Consider the following 23,259-nt stretch of genomic DNA (forward strand, 5'->3'; position numbering starts at 1 on the left):
TCTCTGTTCCTGTCAGATAAAAGATATTTAGCATAGATATTTTAGGCAGTAAAAATGATTAGTGTTTCCCCAGGGTATCCTATTATAATGCAATAATAGAGACACTTCTGGAGTAGAAATAATGTATAGCTGACAGTATATTAGCTACAATTGGTAAACTATAGACAAGAAAAGGTTGGAGGCAAGCAGGAAAATGAAATGCTACAGGTAGATATTTAATAACTGTTTGGTAGAGATGATATCTCCCCCATTACAAGACACCAGGCACTGAGTCAGCTCATAGCAAAATGTCCTATCATCCACTGAGACAAGAAAGAGATGGAAGAGAGGAAGGGGAGAACAAGCCAAACTAGAACAAAACAGAATATTTGCCTGGACAAGGCCAAAGTAGAGAGATAATTATGCATGGACAATTAACAGCATATACCAGATCATATAGGCCAAGTTGCCTACCAAACACGAATGTCCATCTGGCATTCCCCAATCAGGGCACAGACATTTCTTTTTTCCTCAGAGATCCAGCTAGTGGAATTCCTCTGTAGAGTTGCTCAAGACTGTTTGAGTTTTTCCAAAAGAAGGAAGCAGAATTACTCAGCCTCAGCTGCCCTGGCATGTGTCAACTCCTTCTCCTGAGATCCTGTCTCTTCTCCACGTTTCCACCAAAGATACTAGTGGACCTACTAGGGATTCGTGTTCTGTACAAATGGCTGACTCTATGTCTTCCTTCCTCAGTCGCTTTGGCTCTTAGGATCTGCTCATAGGATCAAAAATAGAAGTCGTTTTCAACACACTATTACCTTGAATACTTCTCTTGAAGAAGGCCTTGCAGCCCTCACAGGACCAGACTCCATAATGGTAGCCTGAAGCATAGTCATTGCACACTGCACAGTAGCGAGTCTCCTTGGCAGATTCCATAGCCATACTTCCCTTGTCATTGGTACTGGCCAATCTCTCTCTGCCACCCTGGCGTCGATTATCTGAATTTGGCCTGGGGGGGAAAAAAACAGTAAATCCATTAACATTAGAAAAGCAAAACATGCACTCTCTGGGAGATGCAGCAGATCCACTTTATCCTGACATTTTGAAATAATGAATCATAATGTAAGCTAATCTTTCATTACCTCTTGCCGTCTGTTGCAACAAAAGGTATTGCCTATTATATTAACCTTGAGGGGAAATTGTTTATTGCAAACTTGCTTTAAAATCATACTACCTGCACCAGAATATGTTACCTAGAAAAATGACAAAATGAAATTAGCTGGTCTCTAATAGACTTAATGTTTTTGAGGGAATTTACAATTATTTCAGAACCATTAGGGACTCGCACTCATTCCAACTCTAGACCACACTCAGGGTCTTTCGGAAACAGAGACAAAGCATAAAACGGCTGGGACATTTGGAACTCAGGCGAACTGATGAACAACACGGAACACGTATCACAAAAAAAAAATTCAAATTCTTATGTCATTGCCACATAACCCTGGATATCAGTTTTTATAACTTGAATCTGTAATTTGAAAATACTGTTCTTCAATATTCAAAACTCCTCTTTAGGAACATGTAGAGACTGAGCATGGTGGTTCATGCCTGGAACCCCAGCACTTTGGGAGGCCAAAGCAGGAGAATTGCTTAAGGCCTGGAGTTTGAGCCCAGCCTGCACAATATAGCAAGACTCCACCTCTATAAAAATGCTTTTTAAAAAAATTAGCTGAGAATGGTGACGTGCGACTGTAATCCTAGGTACTTGGAAGGCTGAGGTGGGAGGGTCACTTGAGCCCAGGATGTCGAGGCTGCAGTAGGCTATGATCGATCATGCCAACTTCAGCCTGCGTGACTATCAGAGGAATACAGAAAAAAAAAAAAATGTAGAAAGAGAGACAATCAGAGGAACACAGAAAGGAAACTGAAAATGAACGGTAAGAAAATTCTAGGAAAACCAAGAAAATAAGGAAGTAAAATGCTTTAAGAAAGTAGAAAGCTAAAAAAAATGTAGAAAGATAGACAATCAGAAGAACACAGAAAGGAAGCTGAAAATGAACAATAAGGAGATTCTAGGAAAACCAAGAAAATAAGAAAGTAAAATGCTTTAAGAAAGTAGAAAACTTTACGGAGAGGATGATCAAGGATGGCAAATAGGACAGAGAAGTCCAACAAAGCAAAGACTGGTTAAGTGAATTCAGACCTGACAAAGCAGACTCTTAGCAAGGAGTTTCCTTAGACAGATACAGGCACAAGCCAAAATCCAGCAGATGGAATGTAAGGAGATGAAAATGAGGGAAGGCATTCCTCTGAGAACTTGGAGAATAGGAAAGATACAGATAGGGTGGCAGCTGAAGAATGTAAGACCCAATAAAATGAATTGTTTAGAATGAAGAGACTTGAGAAGGCCTTGTGTAGACTGAAGGGCATGGGCCAGGAGAAAGGGAATGGTTGAAAGCACAAAGAAGAAGATAAAAGAATAAAGCCAAGAAGGAAACTAGAGGAATTGGGATTAAAAACACAGGTAAAAGAAACTGCCTCAATGAAGACAACTTGAAGAAGAGCGGAAGGAAGGAGGTAAGGAAAGTAGAGGAAGATGAGTTTGCATCTCTCACCTGACCAGGCATAGGAGTAGATGTTATATTGGCCCAGGACTTGGCAGGCATGTGCAATCAAATAAAGGTGGGATAAGAGCCTAGCACAGTGCCTGGTATGTAGTTGGCACTCCACAATATATTTAAATGAACGGAGAGAGTGTTTGAAGTTGTATAAGAAAGAAAGGTAAGCAGACATTGAAAGTATAGATGGAGTGGAGGTTTCTGTGAAAATTTTTGAAAAAATGAAAATCCTAAGATGAGCTAAAGTCAATTGATGATAGCCCTTCCAGGGTCTCTTGGCAAAGGAAGCTCAAGCTTCCTGCTTCCATTCCCCACCCAAATACCCAGACCACACCGACTTTCACTGGTCCTCTCTTCACAAGTCCTATCTTTCCTTTTAGCCCAAATAGTATATAACCTCTCCCTGCCTTCTCACTCATTATTATGGCTCACAATTTTGTGGTAGTGGTTCTCAAACTACATTTGCCATAATATTCACAAAATATTGGCTCCTTGGGCTGAGTACGTCTGACTTTGCCAATTTTTTTCTGTTCTAAATAACTTAGTTCTGAGGTTGGCAGCCTCAAATAGGAATTCTTTATTTTTTAATGTTCTTTAGAGAGCACTGGCTCACAGTTTTCAATTCTAGTTTGTATTCTGTTACCCATCTCTTTCCATTTCACCACCATGCTGTCGAACCCACCCTCATCAACCTCAAATCTTTTCATTGTTTGTTTACTAATAACTTATGCATGATTCAAGTCAGTAGGAAGCAGCTATGAATATCTAACTGTAGAAGCTTAGTGCCTTTAGGGGTGGGAGTAGATATTTAGCAAGTATGAAATTGACAGATTCAATGTCTTATAAGCCTTATTAATTGTTGTATCTAGCTCAGTGCCCAGCACATAGCAAGCATTCAATGCGTTTGTTGAATGAATGAAGGAATGAGTGAGTCAACAGAATACGCATGGCCAGAAGTTCCAATGTGTCAAGTATCTTCCCACTCAGCCCTACATAATAAAATGCTATATTTTTTTAAATTGTGGCAAGATATATATAACACAAAATTCACCATCATAACCACGTCTAAGTGTTCATCAATTCAATCGTGTTAGATATACTCACATCATCGTGCAACCAATCTTCAGAACACTTTCATTTCACAAAACTGAAACTCCATACCCATTAAATAGTAATTCCCCATTTTCTCCTTCCCCTGTCTCCTTCTACTTTTGTTCTCTGTGAATTTGGCAATTCTAGATACCTCATTAAGTAGAACCCTACTTTTGCTTTTTGTGTCTGGCATATTTGAATTAGGATAATGTCCTGAAGGCCCATGAAGTGACTAATATGCCATTTTCTGTATATACTACACAGACTCTTTATCCATTCATCCATCTATAGACATCTGGATTGCTTCTACTTTTTCGCTATTGTGAATAATGTTGCTATAACTATGGGTATAAAAATATTTCTTCAAGACCCAGATTTTTAATTCTTTTAGATATATATCCAGAAGTAGACTTACTGGATCATATGATAATTCCATTTTGATTTTTTGAGGAACCACCAGTGTTCCCACAGTGGCTGCACCATTTTACATTCTCATCAACAAGGCATAAGGTTTCTATTTGCTCTATATCCTCTCCAATACTTACTCTCTTCTTTTTCTAATTTAGGAGCCATCCTTATGAGTGTGAGGGGAATACTGCATTTTTATGTCACCTTTTGTCTGAATGCCTCTCTCACCAGCCACTCCTAATCTGCATAAACTTGAATTAACACCCCTGTTCTGAACTCTCCAGAAGAATTTTTTTACTTCTCTTCTGCTACTTACTATATTAATCTTCAATTGATTAATTCTTATTTCCATTACTACCTGCAAAGTTCCTTGTGTCTTATTCATATTTAAAATGCCATATGCTTAGAGCATAGTGCCTCACTTGGAATAGGGACTCAACAATATTGATATCAAATAAATTAATCAATGACTGAATCAATAAATTTATAGTTTTCACAATGTAGGTAGAATATGTAAATATTATTTTCATAAATATTGGCAAAAGATTTAATAGTGAGAGCCCATTTTCCTCAGAAATAGCAAAGATGTATGCTGTCAGCAAAATGCCATTCATCTACATTTTATCTCTAAGATGACCCCCAGCTTTCTGAAAATCAACTGCAGACTTTGGGCATGGAAATAGAAGGCATCTAAAGAAGATGGGGAAACCACACGGGCTGCATTGACTATCCATAAAGCAACATTTTTAGCCAACTTAGAAATCAATGTAAATAACGTTGTCAATTATCATTTTGGCCCAGACTTACTCCATAAAGACTCTCAAAATGTTATTTAAAAAAAAAAAAAGAATATAAACTAGATCAAGCTAAAAGGCAAGTGCGATCTTCCTCTGGGCTCCAAGACCCTGTGGCATGCTGAAATAATATTCACATTGAGTATCCATCAGACCAAGATAACATAACTTCCTCTAGACAGAGAGCTGTGTCCTCAGAATACAGACTAACACAGCCCAACCATGGACAGCAGGAAGGAACAGACTGGGAGGTGTCCATGTCTGGGCTCAAACCTGGCCATAAGAGTGGGTTAGCCACCAACCCGGGCTTCTCTGAGTACCTATGGCTAGATCAGTCCCAGCAGATAGGCCTAGGTACAGGTCCCCACCTCATCTATTCCTGCTGCTCTCTACCTGGCCTTGGCCCACTGCACCTGTCATAGACCTGGCATTTTTAGCCTCACAGCTCTTTAGTAGAAAGTGCCTATATCATGACTAAGTTCATCCTTCTTCTGTTCTCTCAGCCTCAAAGGCCCTTTGTTTTTCTGTATTATCATAGAACCAAAATGAATGTCTCTTGCTGGGCACATTGGCTCATGCCTGTAGTCCCAGCTACACAGGAGGCTGGGACAGAAGGACCGCTTGAGCCCAGGCATTCAAGGCTGCAGTGAGCTATGAATGCACCACTGCATTCCAGCCTGGGAGACAGAGTGAGAGTCTGTCTCTAAAAAATACATAAAATAAATTTTTAAAATTTCTTTAAAAGACTCTTATTTTCCTTCTTTAAAAGACTCAAAATGTTTCAGGGTCTGCCTTCCTAAGGGGAGACTTCACAAACCCTAACTGAGCCTTACCACTTTATTATAAGTGAAGGTTTATCTACTTCTTTAGCAAAATCACTAAGCTACCTCCTTCCTTGTAAAATTCTTATCTTTTTCTCATTGACTTGTCACCAAACCTGTACCATTTCTCATCTTGGGCACTTTTTCTTAAGACTCAGAGAGGAAGCTGACTGGTTTACCAAGCTACACATTAAGACATTAGATGTCCTTCAACCTAACAGATGCCTGTAAAGATTCTCTGGAAAGAAGTGGGGCTGAAGCTTGAATGAGAAATGAATGCGGGGGGGCAGAGCAAGATGGCCGAATAGGAACAGCTCCAGTCTCCAACTCCCAGCGCGAGCGACACACAAGACCAGTGATTTCTGCATTTTCAACTGAGGTACTGGGGTCATCTCACTAGGGAGTGCCAGACAATCGGTGCTGGTCAGCTGCTGCAGCCCGACCAGCGAGAGCTGAAGCAGGGCGAGGCATCGCCTTACCTTCCCTGGGAAGCACAAGGGGGAAGGGAATCCCTTTTCCTAGCCAGGGGAAATGAGACACACAACACCTGGAAAATCGGGTAACTCCCACCCCAATACTGCGCTTTAAGCAAACGGGCACACTAGGAGAATATATCCCACACCTGGCCGGGAGGGTCCCACGCCCACGGAGCCTCCTTCATGGCTAACACAGCAGTCTGCGATCTAACCACAAGGCAGCAGCGAGGCTGGGGGAGGGGCGCCCGCCATTGCTGAGGCTTAAGTAGGTAAACAAAGCTGCTGGGAAGCTCAAACTGGGTGGAGCTCATAGCAGCTCAAGGAAACCTGCCTGTCTCTGTAGAATCCACCTCTGGGGACAGGGCACAGATAAATAACAACAACAAAAAAGCAGCAGAACCTCTGCAGACGCAAACGACTCTGTCTGACAGCTTTGAAGAGAGCAGTGGATCTCCCAACACGGAGGTTGAGATCTGAGAACAGACAGACTGCCTGCTCAAGTGGGTCCCTGACCCCTGAGTAGCCTAACTGGGAGACATCCCCCACTAGGGGCAGTCTGACACCCCACACCTCACAGGGTGGAGTACACCCCTGAGAGGAAGCTTCCAAAGTAAGAATCAGACAGGTACACTCGCTGTTCAGCAATATTCTATCTTCTGCAACCTCTGCTGCTGATACCCAGGCAAACAGGGTCTGGAGTGGACCTCAAGCAATCTCCAACAGACCTACAGCTGAGGGTCCTGACTGTCAGAAGGAAAACTATCAAACAGGAAGGACACCTATACCAAAACCCCATCAGTACGTCACCATCATCAAAGACCAGAGACAGATAAAACCACAAAGATGGAAAAAGCAGGGCAGAAAAGCTGGAAATTCAAAAAATAAGAGCGCATCTCCCCCTGCAAAGGAGCGCAGCCCATCGCCAGCAATGGATCAAAGCTGGTCAGAGAATGACTTTGACGAGATGAGAGAAGAAGGCTTCAGTCCATCAAACTTCTCAGAGCTAAAGGAGGAATTACGTACCCAGCGCAAAGAAACTAAAAATCTTGAAAAAAGAGTGGAAGAATTGACAGCTAGACTAATTAATGCAGAGAAGGTCATAAACGAAATGACAGAGATGAAAACCATGACACGAGAAATACGTGACAAATGCACAAGCTTCAGTAACTGACTCGATCAACTGGAAGAAAGAGTATCAGCGATTGAGGATCAAATGAATGAAATGAAGTGAGAAGAGAAACCAAAAGAAAAAAGAAGAAAAAGAAATGAACAAAGCCTGCAAGAAGTATGGGATTATGTAAAAAGACCAAATCTACGTCTGATTGGGGTGCCTGAAAGTGAGGGGGAAAATGGAACCAAGTTGGAAAACACTCTTCAGGATATCATCCAGGAGAACTTCCCCAACCTAGTAGGGCAGGCCAACATTCAAATTCAGGAAATACAGAGAACGCCACAAAGATACTCCTCCAGAAGAGCAACTCCAAGACACATAATTGCCAGATTCACCAAAGTTGAAATGAAGGAAAAAATCTTAAGGGCAGCCAGAGAGAAAGGTCGGGTTACCCACAAAGGGAAGCCCATCAGACTAACAGCAGATCTCTCGGCAGAAACTCTACAAGCCAGAAGAGAGTGGGGGCCAATATTCAACGTTCTTAAAGAAAAGAATTTTCAACCCAGAATTTCATATCCAGCCAACTAAGTTTCATCAGTGAAGGAGAAATAAAATCCTTTACAGATAAGCAAATGCTTAGAGATTTTGTCACCACCAGGCCTGCCTTACAAGAGACCCTGAAGGAAGCCCTAAACATGGAAAGGAACAAACGGTTCCAGCCATTGCAAAAACATGCCAAAATGTAAAGACCATCGAGGCTAGGAAGAAACTGCATCAACTAACGAGCAAAATAACCAGTTAATATCATAATGACAGGATCAAGTTCACACATAACAATATTAACCTTAAATGTTAATGGACTAAATGCTCCAATTAAAAGACACAGACTGGCAAACTGGATAAAGAGTCAAGACCCATCAGTCTGCTGTATTCAGGAGACCCATCTCACATGCAGAGACATACATAGGCTCAAAATAAAGGGATGGAGGAAGATCTACCAAGCAAATGGAGAACAAAAAAAAGCAGGGGTTGCAATCCTAGTCTCTGATAAAACAGACTTAAAACCATCAAAGATCAAAAGAGACAAAGAAGGCCATTACATAATGGTAAAGGGATCAATTCAACAGGAAGAGCTAACTATCCTAAATATATATGCACCCAATACAGGAGCACCCAGATTCATAAAGCAAGTCCTTAGAGACTTACAAAGAGACTTAGACTCCCATACAATAATAATGGGAGACTTCAACACTCCACTGTCAACATTAGACAGATCAACGAGACAGAAAGTTAACAAGGATATCCAGGAATTGAACTCATCTCTGCACCAAGCAGACCTAATAGACATCTATAGAACTCTCCACCCCAAATCAACAGAATATACATTCTTCTCAGCACCACATCACACTTATTCCAAAATGACCACATAATTGGAAGTAAAGCACTCCTCAGCAAATGTACAAGAACAGAAATTATAACAAACTGTCTCTCAGACCACAGTGCAATCAAACTAGAACTCAGGACTAAGAAACTCAATCAAAACCACTCAACTACATGGAAACTGAACAACCTGCTCCTGAATGACTACTGGGTACATAACGAAATGAAAGCAGAAATAAAGATGTTCTTTGAAACCAATGAGAACAAAGATACAACATACCAGAATCTCTGGGACACATTTAAAGCAGTGTGTAGAGGGAAATTATAGCACTAAATGCCCACAAGAGAAAGCAGAAAAGATCTAAAATTGACACTCTAACATCACAATTAAAAGAACTAGAGAGGCAAGAGCAAACACATTCAAAAGCTAGCAGAAGGCAAGAAATAACTAAGATCAGAGCAGAACTGAAGGAGATAGAGACACAAAAAACCCTCCAAAAAATCAATGAATCCAGGAGTTGGTTTTTTGAAAAGATCAACAAAATTGACAGACTGCTAGCAAGACTAATAAAGAAGAAAAGAGAGAGGAATCAAATAGATGCAATAAAAAATGATAAAGGGGATATCACCACTGACCCCACAGAAATACAAACTACCATCAGAGAATACTATAAACACCTCTACGCAAATCAACTAGAAAATCTAGAAGAAATGGATAATTTCCTGGACACTTACACTCTCCCAAGACTAAACCAGGAAGAAGTTGAATCCCTGAATAGACCAATAGCAGGCTCTGAAATTGAGGCAATAATTAATAGCCTACCCACCAAAAAAAGTCCAGGACCAGATGGATTCACAGCTGAATTCTACCAGAGGTACAAGGAGGAGCTGGTACCATTCCTTCTGAAACTATTCCAATCAATAGAAAAAGAGGGAATCCTCCCTAACTCATTTTATGAGGCCAACATCATCCTGATACCAAAGCCTGGCAGAGACACAACAAAAAAAGAGAATTTTAGACCAATATCCCTGATGAACATCGATGCAAAAATCTCAATAAAATACTGGCAAACCGGATTCAGCAGCACATCAAAAAGCTTATCCACCATGATCAAGTGGGCTTCATCCCTGGGATGCAAGGCTGGTTCAACATTCGCAAATCAATAAATGTAATCCAGCATATAAACAGAACCAAAGACAAAAACCACATGATTATCTCAATAGATGCAGAAAAGGCTTTTGACAAAATTCAACAGCCCTTCATGCTAAAAACGCTCAATAATTCGGTATTGATGGAACGTACCTCAAAATAATAAGAGCTATTTATGACAAACCCACAGCTAATATCATACTGAATGGGCAAAAACTGGAAAAATTCCCTTTGAAAACTGGCACAAGACAGGGATGCCCTCTCTCACCACTCCTATTCAACATAGTGTTGGAAGTTCTGGCTAGGGCAATCAGGCAAGAGAAAGAAATAAGGGTATTCAGTTAGGAAAAGAAGAAGTCAAATTGTCCCTGTTTGCAGATGACATGATTGTATATTTAGAAAACCCCATTGTCTCAGCCCAAAATCTCCTTAAGCTGATAAGCAACTTCAGCAAAGTCTCAGGATACAAAATTAATGTGCAAAAATCACAAGCATTCTTATACACCAGTAACAGACAAACAGAGAGCCAAATCAGGAATGAACTTCCATTCACAATTGCTTCAAAGAGAATAAAATACCTAGGAATCCAACTTACGAGGGATGTAAAGGACCTCTTCAAGGAGAACTACAAACCACTGCTCAGTGAAATCAAAGAGGACACAAACAAATGGAAGAACATACTATGCTCATGGATAGGAAGAATCAATATTGTGAAAATGGCCATACTGCCCAAGGTTATTTATAGATTCAATGCCATCCCCATCAAGCTACCAATGAGTTTCTTCACAGAAATGGAAAAAACTGCTTTAAAGTTCATATGGAACCAAAAAAGAGCCCACATTGCCAAGACAATCCTAAGTCAAAAGGACAAAGCTGGAGGCGTCACGCTACCTGACTTCAAACTATACTACAAGGCTACAGTAACCAAAACAGCGTGGTACTGGTACCAAAACAGAGATATAGACCAATGGAACAGAACAGAGTCCTCAGAAATATACCACACATCTACAGCCATCTGATCTTTGACAAACCTGAGAGAAACAAGAAATGGGGAAAGGATTCCCTATTTAATAATGGTGCTGGGAAAATTGGCTAGCCATAAGTAGAAAGCTGAAACTGGATCCTTTCCTTACTCCTTATACGAAGATTAATTCAAGATGGATTAGAGACTTAAATGTTAGACCTAATACCATAAAAACCCTAGAAAAAAATCTAGGTAGTACCATTCGGGACATAGGCATGGGCAAGGACTTCATGTCTAAAACACCAAAAGCAACGGCAGCAAAAGCCAAAATTGACAAATGGGATCTCATTAAACTAAAGAGCTTCTGCACAGCAAAAGAAACTACCATCAGAGTGAACAGGCAACCTACAGAATGGGAGAAAATTTTTGCAATCTACTCATCTGACAAAGGGCTAATATCCAGAATCTACAAAGAACTCAAACAAATATACAAGAAAAAAACAAATAACCCCATCAAAAAGTAGGCAAAGGATATGAACAGACATTTCTCAAAAGAAGACATTCATACAGCCAACAGACACATGAAAAAATGCTCATCATCACTCACCATCAGAGAAATGCAAATCAAAACCACAATGAGATACCATCTCACACCAGTTAGAATGGCAATCATTAAAAAGTCAGGAAGCAACAGGTGTTGGAGAGGATGTGGAGAAATAGGAACACTTTTACACTGTTGGTGGGATTGTAAACTAGTTCAACCATTATGGAAAACAGTATGGCGATTCCTCAAGGATCTAGAACTAGATGTACCATATGACCCAGCCATCCCACTACTGGGTATATACCCAAAGGATTACAAATTATTCTACTACAAAGACACATGCACACGTATGTTTATTGTGGCACTATTCACAATAGCAAAGACTTGGAATCAACCCAAATGTCCATCTGTGACAGACTGGATTAAGAAAATGTGGCACATATACACCATGGAATACTATGCAGCCATAAAAAAGGATGAGTTTGCATCCTTTGTAGGGACATGGATGCAGCTGGAAACCATCATTCTTAGCAAACTATCACAAGAACAGAAAACCAAACACCACATGTTCTCACTCATAGGTGGGAACTGAACAATGAGATCACTTGGACTCGGGAAGGGGAACATCACACACGGGGCCTATCATGGGGAGGGGGAGGGGGAGGGATTGCATTGGGAGTTATACATGATATAAATGATGAATTGATGGGTGCTGACGAGTTGATGGGTGCAGCACACCAACATGGCACAAGTATACATATGTAACAAACCTGCACGTTATGCACATGTACCCTAGAACTTAAAGTATAATAAATAAATAAATAAATAGAAATGAATGCATCTGTGACAATGCATTATAACCATGAAGCACCATGTGTAGCTAAGGAACGAAGAATAGCAGAAGAAAGGATGCCCAGAAGCATAAGAGATCATATAAAAAAGACACAATACCACTGCATCTATGGAAATAGGAAGCTTAACTGCCTTGATCTAGTTCTGTTTTCATTACCTCAATTGACTACTAAATATTTTTAAATGAAAGCACCACTGATATTACATATTTAACATAATTAAGAGGGATGTCTGGGCTGGGCGTAGTGGCTCACGCCTGTAATCCCAGCACTTTGGGAGGCCGAAGCGGGTGAATCACGAGGTCAGGAGTTCAAGACCAGCCTGGCTGAGATGGTGAAGCCCTGTCTCTGGTAAAAATACAAAAATAAGCCAGGCGTGGTGGCAGGCGCCTGTAATCCCAGCTACTCGAGAGGCTGAGGCAGAGAATTGCTTGGACTCAGGAGGTGGAGGTTGCAGTGAGCCTCGATCGTGCCACTGCACTCCAGCCTGGGTGAAAAACAGAAAAAAAAAAAAAAAAGAGGGATGTCTGAAGGTATTCATATTGGGTCCAGAGAATAGACTCTCTTGGACCAAGTAGAAACAGAGCGTAATAAAAACTATTGGCCAATAAAATTTTCATTAATCAAAGGAAAAGTTTAAAGCTCAATGTAATCAAATACTGCTGTTTTTCCAACCACAAATAATGATACCAGCTATCCAAAAGCATTATTCCCCTGATTAGCCAAGCAGTTTTAAAAATTCAAGAAGCCTTGGTTTTTAAAGGAAATATTTTTGTAAAGCTAAATTTAAAGAACCAACAGATAGATGTCCACTCCCTAGAAATGTAGTTTAATTCAGTTCTAGTGCAATAACTTCATAAGGCTCCCTCACCAAATCAAGTGCCCAAAGCTATGCACACTCAAAATTCCCTATACTTGTTTTTCATGGCACATACCACAATTTCCAATCCTGTATTTGGGTGATTATTGACAAATGTATGTTCCCCCAGTAAACAGTAAACTCCAAGAAGGCAAGAATCATGTCCCATTTGCTCCCAATTTTAACCATACACAGTAGGTTCTTGATATGGTTTGGCTGTGTCCCCACCTAAATCTCATCTTGAATTGCGGCTTCCATAATTCCCACATGTCTGGGGGGACCTAGTGGGAGATAACTAAATCATGGTGGCAGGTTTTTTCTGTGCTATTCTCATGATAGTAAATAACTCTCACGAGATCAGATGGTTTTATAAAGGGCAGTTCCCTTGTACACACTCTCTTGCCTGCCACCATGTAAGACATGACTTTGCTCCTCCTTTACTTAATGCCATGATTGTGACGGCTCCCCAGCCATGTGGAACTGTGAGTCCATTAAATCTCTTTTTCTTTATAATTTACCCAGTCTTGGATATGTCTTTATCAGCAGCAGGAGAACAGATTAATACAGTCCTTAATAAATATTTGCTAAATACACCTCCTACATCTAACTCATTACCAAATTTCATCACGTATTTCTTCAAAGCACTCTGCCCATCCTTCTTTGAATTCCTTGTTTTTTCATTTGTGTCTGAGAGACCAATAATACTCCACATCTGAATTACTGGAATTACTCTCTTGTCTCCAGTCATTCCTCAAACTCATCCTGCAAGCCACTGCCCAAAGAATTGTCATAAAGTACAACGTTCTCCTTTGAATACCTTGTCATTTCATGTATGTGTGACCACTGCCTTTTCTTTGGGTCATAAACCTGTTTGAGAATGTAACAAAAACACTGAAACTATCTTTCCAGAAAATACACATAAAATTCTCAAACTTCTGCCTATATTCTGGGAGAGATAAACCAGGAAACTCAAGTTTTTTAAAAAAAAATCAACATTATACAGACTTAAGTCCAAATTCTTGAATTTCTTGCACCAACTAGCATTGGTCTCTTTGTAGCTCCCTAAGCAAAATGTTATTGAATTCACCTCTGAGAAACTGCTCACACTACACTTATCCACATATTCATTGCTTCCTGTCACCTTCACACGTTTCATCTCTCCTGGAAAACCAAGCTCTAGTTCCACACAATTTATGCGACTTATCTTAAGTATTCCAATTCACAGGGGTTCGACTTCGCATTCTTAGATCTCGTAACACCTTCCCCACATCTCATGACATCTAGTTAGACACTAGCTTCTATGTCTGGCAACTACTCCATTTCCGTTCCCTTTGCAGTATTATCTTTCCCCAGCAGGCTCCTAAAAGCCAATGTTCCTCAGGGCTCTGTCTTCAGCCCTCTGCCATTCTCAGATGACATTTGCCCTTTGTGGAATCTCTGCCACACCCAACTGCTGTCCCACACCCCTCCCCTGGACTTCAGCCCTATGTGCTAAATACCCACTCTGCACCTCCACATGAAGAAACCAAAGAAACCTCAAACTCAATGCATGCAAAACTAAAATAAATATCTTTCCCAGAAAGCCCACTCCTACTCCTGCACTCCCATTTTGCCCCTACGATCCAGCAGAGGCATTCCAGCATGCTGTTCCCTGTGCCTAGAACACCCTTCCTCTCCCCTGAAAAATTCCTGTTTATCCTCCTATTCTCAGCTTAAACTGCATTTCCTCCAGGGAGCTTTGCTGGCTCCCGGGGTTAAGTCACAGATCCCAAACTCTCCCTATTATAGTAGAGATCTTTTCACTCCCCTAACTCAAAGCCCTCAGCAGCTTCTCACCACAACAAGAGTAAAGCTCAAGTCCTTCCGTGACCTGGAAAGCCCAGCACGACCGCCTGCACCTTCACCCTCACCTGCCCACCCTCCTTCCCTTGCTCCCCAAGTTCCAGGTGCTACTACAGTTGTCTGGCTTTCTCACACCCTGTCTGGCTTTCTCACACCATTCTAAACGAGTCTATTACTTTCCCTCCTCTTACACTGGTTTTCTTTCTTTCTTTTTTTTTTTAATTATACTTTAAGTTCTTGGATACTTGTGCAGAACGTGCAGGTTTGTTACATAGGTGTATACATGTACCATGGTGGTTTGCTGCACCCATCAACCCGTCATCTATATTAGGTATTTCTCCTAATGCTATCACTCCCCTAGCCCTCAACCCCCCGACGGTCCCAGGTGTGTGATGTACCCCTCCCTGTGTCCATGTGTTCTCATTATTCAACTTCCACTTATGAGTGAGAACATGTGGTGTGTAGTTTTCTGTTCTTGTGTTAGTTTGCTGAGAATGATGGTTTCCAGCTTCATCCATGTCCCTGCAAAGGACATGAACTCATCCTTTTTTATGGCTGCATAGTATTCCATGGTATTTATGTGCCACATTTCCGTTATCCAGTCTACCATTGATGGGTATTTGGGTTGGTTCCAAGTCTTTGCTATTGTGAACAATGCTGCAATAAACATACCATGTGCATGTGTCTTTTCAGTAGAATGATTTATAATCCTTTGGGTATATACCCAGTAATGGGATTGCTGGATCAAATGGTATGTCTGGTTCTAGATCCTTGAGGAATTGCCACACTGTCTTCCACAATGGTTGAACTAATTTACACTCCCACCAACAGTGTAAAAGCGTTCCCATTTCTCCACAACCTCTCCAGCATCAGTTGTTTCCTGACTTTTTAATGATCACCATTCTAACTGGCGTGAGATGGTATGTCACTGTGGTTTTGATTTGCATTTCTCTAATGACCAGTGATGATGAGCTTTTTTTTCATATGTTTGTTGGCTGCATAAATGGTTTGTTTTCTTTACGGCACTCACCACTCCCCAACATCAGGCGAAGCCAGATTTTAATGTGTTTATTATTGTCTGTCTTCCCCAGTGAAATGTAAGCTTCATTTCCTCCAGCACCTTGAAGACAGCTTGGCATAGAAATAATTGTTGAATCAACATATGCATAAGTAAATGATTGATGCAATGGGCAAATCCTTTGCAGTGCTCTTCTCTGCCTTACCTATATACCATGACCTCCACTGTGTCAGGGACTGTGGTGACCTCACTTGCCATGGCCTCCCAGCTTATTCTTAGTGTCTGATACACAGTTCGATGACTAATAAATATTTGCCATCTGAGTGAGTGTGTGGACATGGTGAGTCCTCTGCCAATCCTCCCAACTCCATCCCTGCCACACCTCCACATTGCAAACCTGTCCTCCTACACTGCAGCAAGAGCCAAGCAGGGTTCTACCATGAAAAATGGACCTTCGTGTCTCCTCCACCACTACCCTAAGGCTTCAGAATCTTCTTTAGATGTTGGGCCCCAGAAAAGTAGCTTTAGCTTTGGTTATAGACTACAGATTTTGCTTATAATCTTAGGGCATTCACAGGTCTCTTGAAGTCCATCAATATCCCACCCAAAAGACTTCAGAGTAAGACTCACTGGCCTACAGGATAAATGCAGTCTCCTTAGCATCAGCCCATTGTGACCTGGCCATGGTCTGCCTCTCCAGCCCTGCCCTTCCCTGTGATGGGTAATCTTATGTGTCACCCTGCCCTGACCAAGTTAGTACATCTCTAGCCTTCACTCATGCTGCTTTCTATATTGGTCAAAAGACAAAAACCTCCTAAGTGACAATTACCCCTTCTCAGGTAGCAGCCAAAAAGAAAGTTAATTGTTTCTCATCAGAATCTGCATGTGGCCCCAGAGCATCATGCATAGAACTATTCTGGAGTCCTGGCCGGGCGCGGTGGCTCAAGCCTGTAATCCCAGCACTTTGGGAGGCCGAGACGGGCGGATCACGAGGTCAGGAGATCGAGACCATCCTGGCTAATACGGTGAAACCCCGTCTCTACTAAAAAAATACAAAAAACTAGCCGGGCGACGAGGCGGGCGCCTGTAGTCCCAGCTACTCGGGAGGCTGAGACAGGAGAATGGCGTGAACCCGGGAGGCGGAGCTTGCAGTGAGCTGAGAGCCGGCCACTGCACTCCAGCCTGGGCGGCAGAGCAAGACTCCGTCTCAAAAAAAAAAAAAAAAAAAAAAAAAAGAACTATTCTGGAGTCCTTATCATCATCATGTAACTATGTGTCCACTGTGCATCTCCAGAAAAGAGATCCTATTGTAGCCATCTTTCTTCTCAGTTTCCACTACGATACTAACAATAGCAGTCATTCAATAGATGGTTGTGGAATGACTAAAATTCTGTGTTCCGTATGACTTGCCTTCCCAACTAAGCTTTTCAAAAGTAAGGATACTGTATTATAAGTATTTATATAACACCCACACACAGAGACACATAAAGCACCTGGAATCGCACTTTTCAGACAGAAAATACCCAATAAATACTTACTGAATAAATTAATCAATAGAGAATTAAGAACCATTTTGCAAGAAGCATAGCTGAGTCTGTTGCTCTGACAAAATAATGTATTCAGGTAATGAGAAGCCAGTTATCAATGCTTGTGTGTGTGCCAACATCCGAGTCAATCTACATATTGTTTCCTGTGTACCTCTCTCTGCTTTAAATATCACTATGGATGGACAGAAGTTGGAGGCAGTTTGTGTCTGTGACCAGAACATGCCTCCTGGGAATTTCTAATTGCTATGCAATTTTGTATTTATTCCTTTTGTATCTATTTATTTTCCACAAAAGTAAATGTATGTTCTTAAAAAGAATTGACAAGAAGGACTCTACTTAAAATGATAGAGTCTGGAGAGGAAAATCTTGATCCTCCTTTTCACAAAAGTTCAAGGTAAATGAGCCTGGGCCAGGTTTGGGCAAACCTTAACCATGTGGTAGCTATGTTCTGGGGTAGGCAGGTCAAAAATTGTTTCCTGCACGACAAAATAGATCCTCCCAACTTTTTGTGAATTACTCTAGCTCTTTTATATTGTTTATCTGAAAACTTAATGTATCTATCTCTTATTTCATATTATCTACTTAGTAATACAATATTTATTTAATTTTATTTGTAATCATTGTGTCTTTTAATTAATAAGCCAAGGCAGGTAATGCTTGTCCCTAAAAAGTACAGAAGAAAATTTCTTCCAAAAAATGATTGGCGATATATGCAGTTCAAAGAAGCTCCACGAAATCATCTAGGGAGAAGGTTATGGCTGCTATTTCAGCTTCTGCACAAAGATTAGACCACAACTTAGACTTCTGGAAAAAACCTGGCACGACCTTTGGTCTAATAAAGTAAAAGGGGCTGGCCAAGCAGGTGAGCAGATTTTCATACTAAATGGATGGTTGTGGCAGGCACTATTTTAAGTGTTTTACATGGATTAATTCATTTAACCCTTGAAAGTATTCCACGCAGTACTATTACAACACCAGTTGTTTCAGAAATAGTAACCAAGGTAACCAAGGCACAGAGGAATTAGGCCACTCACCAAAGTTGTAAAATCAGAAAACAGGGAGTCAAGGACCCAGGCAGTCTGACCCCAGAGCCCAGGCTCCCAGAAGAGAGCAGGACCCTTGGGAGCCCACCCAAAGAGCTCACAAACCAAGGGCAAAGTATTTCACATCTGGAAACAAAGTCATTACCTCAGATTTCATCCTTAAACCCAGAAATACTAAATCCCATTAGAAATCAACTGCAATTATCCGGGCATGGTAGCTCACACCTGTAATCTCACTGCTTTGGAAGGCTGAGGTGGGAGGAAAGCTTCAGCCCAAGAGTTAGAGACCAGCCTGGGCAACATAGTGAGACCCCAACTCTACCAAAAAATTTAAAAATTAGCCAGGTCCGGTGTGCACCTATAATTCTAGCTACTCAGGAGGTTGAGGTGGGAAGACTGCTTGAGCCCAGGAGGTCGAGGCTGCAGTGAGCTGTGACTGTGCCACTGCACTCCAGCCTGGGTGACAGAGAGAGAACTTGTCTCAAAAAAAAAAAGAGAGAGAGAGAGAGAGAGAAATTGTCTGCAATTATTTATTGTAAGGACAGCAATACTTTTTTGAGGGAAAAGGCTAATTTAACTTCTAATGCAAAGGTCGAGAACTCTGTTGAGTTCTGTGAAAACAGAGTTAATGGAGCTGACAGTCATACAAGAGAATGGCTTGATGAAAGTTTGAATGTTTCCTATAAATATGATTACAGATAATACCTAGTTTAACTCACAAATAGAAAATGATGCATCATTAATGCTCTTATATACAAGTTCTGAAATTCTTTATGCACAAAGAACATTAGCATTCGCCATTCAAAATTCAAGGCTCTCTGTAAAATGTCAAGAGGCTTTCCCACTCACTTAAGAAAAATGTCTTCACCCCAAAATACAAGCAAGTGTTGATTTTTCACGCTAATGGGAAACAAGAATAGCCTGGCAAAAGTTCCCTAAAAACCCATTTAGTCTGTATCTTTTTATCTTTTGTCAGTTACTAATGTGTAACCAAATGACCCAAGCTGAGTTTCATCACCTCTCCTTTCTTTATTCTTACCAATCTGTTCCAAGTGCTAATGAATGGTGAGGTCTGGGAGCCCAAAGATACAAGAGAGAAGGTATATGGATGATAGAAAAAAGGTAAGTCGAGAGAGAGAGAGAGCTGCAGTTTGACATCACATCTTCTTTTTTTAAAAGCCTGGCTTCCAGTCTAATTTCCACAGAAATCATGCCACTGTATTAGGAGACAATAACTTGATTTACCTGCAGAATTACTAAGACATTCATTCATTTATTCAACAGCATTGAGTGAGCATCCAACTGAGACCACCCAGGGAAAGTACTGGGAAAAAGGACAGATACAAATGGAAGGGAAGAAAAGGGGGAGGCCTAAGAGGAAGGAGCCCAGAAGGAAGAGAAGGCATCCAACCTCCGACTTGGAAAGCTGACAGCTCAAGGCAGAAGACTTTGGCCCCTGGGAAATGCACTACAAGAGTCGTAAACCCACTGACTAACACAAAGGCACAGAACTCCAAATATAAAAACACACCTGCTTACACACTGGTCCCTGGCCTGCTTTTGAATGTGATCTATAAATCATTTCATTTATGATCGTATCCAAAAGATAGGACCAATATGTCATCACATAAAATTCCACACACACATGTCCAGAATTGCAAATGGAAATTTTTACTACAAAAATTATTTGGGAATCTGTGTGTCATTAGGGATCACATTGCTGTCAATGTGATAAATTTCAGGAAAAAGTAAGAGGAGCAGAGTATTGTGATGAAAGATCTAGACTGAGTCATACTCTTAAGTTCTGAACAGAAAGCCACCAATAACAATTGCATGCTTTAAACAAGTCACTAAACCTCTCTGGACCTCAGTTTCTTCAACGTAAAATGAGAAATTACAACTATGTTTGCTACATTCCCCATCTGGCTCTACAATTGTGTGACCATGATTCTAGCCCTTGCCTCCAACCAACAATAACATCTGTAGCCAGCTAGAATTTCTTCACTGCATCCAAGAGGGCACAGCCCATTTTTCAAACTCTTTCCTTAGAGAAATAAAATGGATAAAAGATGAGTTGGGAAAGGGTGGTAGCCCTGCATTTAAGTCTTCTTAGCACTCTCATGGCCAAGTAATGATGACAAATGGCCATTTCATCAGAGGAAGTTGTCAGTGACAGCCATTGTGTTTCTAATGCTAAAATGATTTTCCCACACAAAAAAATCACTTTTCTAAAATGAGGCATGAGAAAATAGACAGAGAAAGGAAACTAAAGGAAAGGAAGGAACAGAGAGACAAAGAAAAGGGAGGAAACACTTCCGTATACCTAACGTATTTCTTAGTTCAATGAACTCTGTCAATAGTGATGGAGGTGGGAACTTGACTAGAAGAAAAAAGAGCTGGGATATCAAAGACAAAGTAAACAGAATTCATCTATTGTGACATCGCCCAGGTTAGCACACATGGTTGGAAAGAGTCCCACAGCAAATGAGTGATTCTGGAATAAAAGAGATGTTGGATATGATGTAAAATTAAGAGAGGTTCTTTTTTCCACAGAATAACTCCAACAGTGGCAAGGCCAAATTCTTAAACATAATCACACACCAGAAATTGTGACACCTCTGATTAGGTACTAAGGGACCTCTTTGATGTGAAAGTTCAAACTAAATCTTCTGGGTTACTCTTCCTTGACTTTCCTATCCACCCTACAGTAAGTGAGGCCAAAGAGCACCCTATCCTTTTGCTGCTCATGTAACAAAGGAAAACAGTCTTGCTTACTTTTTTTTTTTTTTTTTTTTTTTGAGACGGAGTCTGGCTCTGTCGCCCAGGCTGGAGTGCAGTGGTGCGATCTCAGCTCACTGCAAGCTCCGCCTCCCGGGTTCACGCCTTTCTCCTGCCTCAGCCTCCTGAGTAGCTGGGACTACAGGCACCAGCCATGGCGCCTGGCTAATTTTTTGTATTTTTAGTAGAGACGGGGTTTCACCGTGGTCTCGATCTCCTGATCTTGTGATCCGCCCGCCTCGGCCTCTCAAAGTGTTGGGATTACAGGCGTGAGCCACCGCGCTCGGCCTTCCCTACTTTTAAGAACACATAGCAGAACCTTCTGCAGTGCAGTTTGCAGACAAAGTCATCTGGAGACTCCGGGAACATATGCTGGGAAATGTATAGACTGGCAGTTATACGGATGTCATGGTGAGAGAAGATTGGGTGATATGTGTGACATGCCCTACCAAGGCAGTGATTCTATGATTTGTTTGGAGTTTTGGAGTTTGGACATGCTATTATGACCTCTTTGACTTAGAGTAATACCTATAAGTTGTTCTCTGGAACACTTTAACCTCTTCCTCCCGATTCATCTCCTTCTGCTCCTTCACCCTCCTTCCATGTACTTTGCAGTCCAGCAACGAATTACATGACATTCCCAAATCTGCCATGCCTGTGCTTGTCCTTAAGCCTTGGCTCATGTTTTTTTCCTGCCAAGAATAACCTTTTCTAGTACTTTCAAGTCTAGAGAAATCTTTATCACGTTGACTCAACTTCACTCTGCTACCTCTCTTCTTTGTACCTCTACCTTCTTAGACCTCATCACACTGCAATAAAAGCTACAGTTACACAGGTTTTATACTTGTTAGACTATGCTGTTATACCTGTGAGCAGCATCTAATAAATAGGAGGCAGCCAATACATCATTTGAATGTACTTAAGTTGAATTTGATTCAAATGAATTATGTGGAACTCATTCCATGATATCCCCCAAAATAATTAAAAATACCTTGAAAGGTCAGTAAATCAGTCCTGATATGTGCCCAGTTACCTGCACAAAGTTCCCATAGGCAACAAAAGACAATAGAGCAAAACAAATTTCAATTTTGGATAAGTCACTTCCAGTTTACTAGGATTTTCTAAACCAGTATCTAAGGGACTTGAGACCAAGTTACATAATATGCAAATAATTCTGTGTCATTTTCCTCATTTGAAAATAAGAATAACAGCATTTTCTCTATCTGGAGAGATGATGACATTGTATAACATTTATGAAAAGAAGTTAAAACTCATGAAGCCAGATGCTTGATGTTAATCTTTAATACCTGCTTTGAAGTGCATACATAGTAGTCTTTCAGTAAATGGACTATGCTGCAAAGGCTTTTAATTACCATGCAATACTTGATTCCTCTCTCATGTCACATCCAACCCGTCAGGAAATCTCATCAGCTCGACCTTCAAAGTGCGAATCAATACAAACTCTTGATATTTAAAGACATAGTGTTAACTTTTAAAATATAATGGTATTATAGTTGGGCTTTTAAAAATAGTCCTCATCCTTTGGAAATGTATACGGAAATATTTACAAATGAAACATCATAGTTGAAGCTGCGCGATGTGTACATGAAGGATCACTATGCTTTTCCGCTTCTGTAAAAGTTTCAAAACGTTCACAATAGAATGTCAGATCAGGTCATTCCTCTTTCAAACCTTTAACTCGATTTTCAACTCACTCAGAGTAAAAGCCAGAGTCTTGAGGATGCTGTCCCCCACGTTCGTCCTCTTACCCACCTCCAACTTCTTTTTTTTCATTCTTTTTTCTTTCTTTTTTTTTTTTTTTTTTTTGAGACAGGGACTCACTCTGTCACCCTGACATGATCTCAGCTCACTGCAACCTCCAACTCCTGGACTCAAGTGATCCTCCCATCTCAGCCTCCCAAGTAATTGGGACTACAGATGCATGCTACCACATCCGGCTGATTTTCTTTGTATTTTTTTGGAG

At 40.9% G+C, this 23,259-nt stretch overlaps 1 protein-coding gene across 3 annotated transcripts in view; it reads right to left on the reverse strand.

The window, feature by feature from the left end:
* ESR1 (estrogen receptor 1) overlaps positions 1–23,259 on the reverse strand; it is a 450,285-nt gene that overhangs the window by 258,739 nt on the left and 168,287 nt on the right. For all 3 annotated transcript variants that reach the window (XM_033235045.1, XM_033235047.1, XM_033235046.1), the window contains one exon: positions 798–988. In XM_033235045.1, the coding sequence (XP_033090936.1) occupies positions 798–988 (191 nt within the window). The remainder of the gene's footprint in view (positions 1–797; positions 989–23,259) is intronic.

Source organism: Trachypithecus francoisi, unplaced genomic scaffold (genome assembly GCF_009764315.1).
Source record: "Trachypithecus francoisi isolate TF-2019V2 unplaced genomic scaffold, Tfra_2.0 Lachesis_group15, whole genome shotgun sequence".
Lineage (NCBI taxonomy): Eukaryota > Metazoa > Chordata > Mammalia > Primates > Cercopithecidae > Trachypithecus > Trachypithecus francoisi.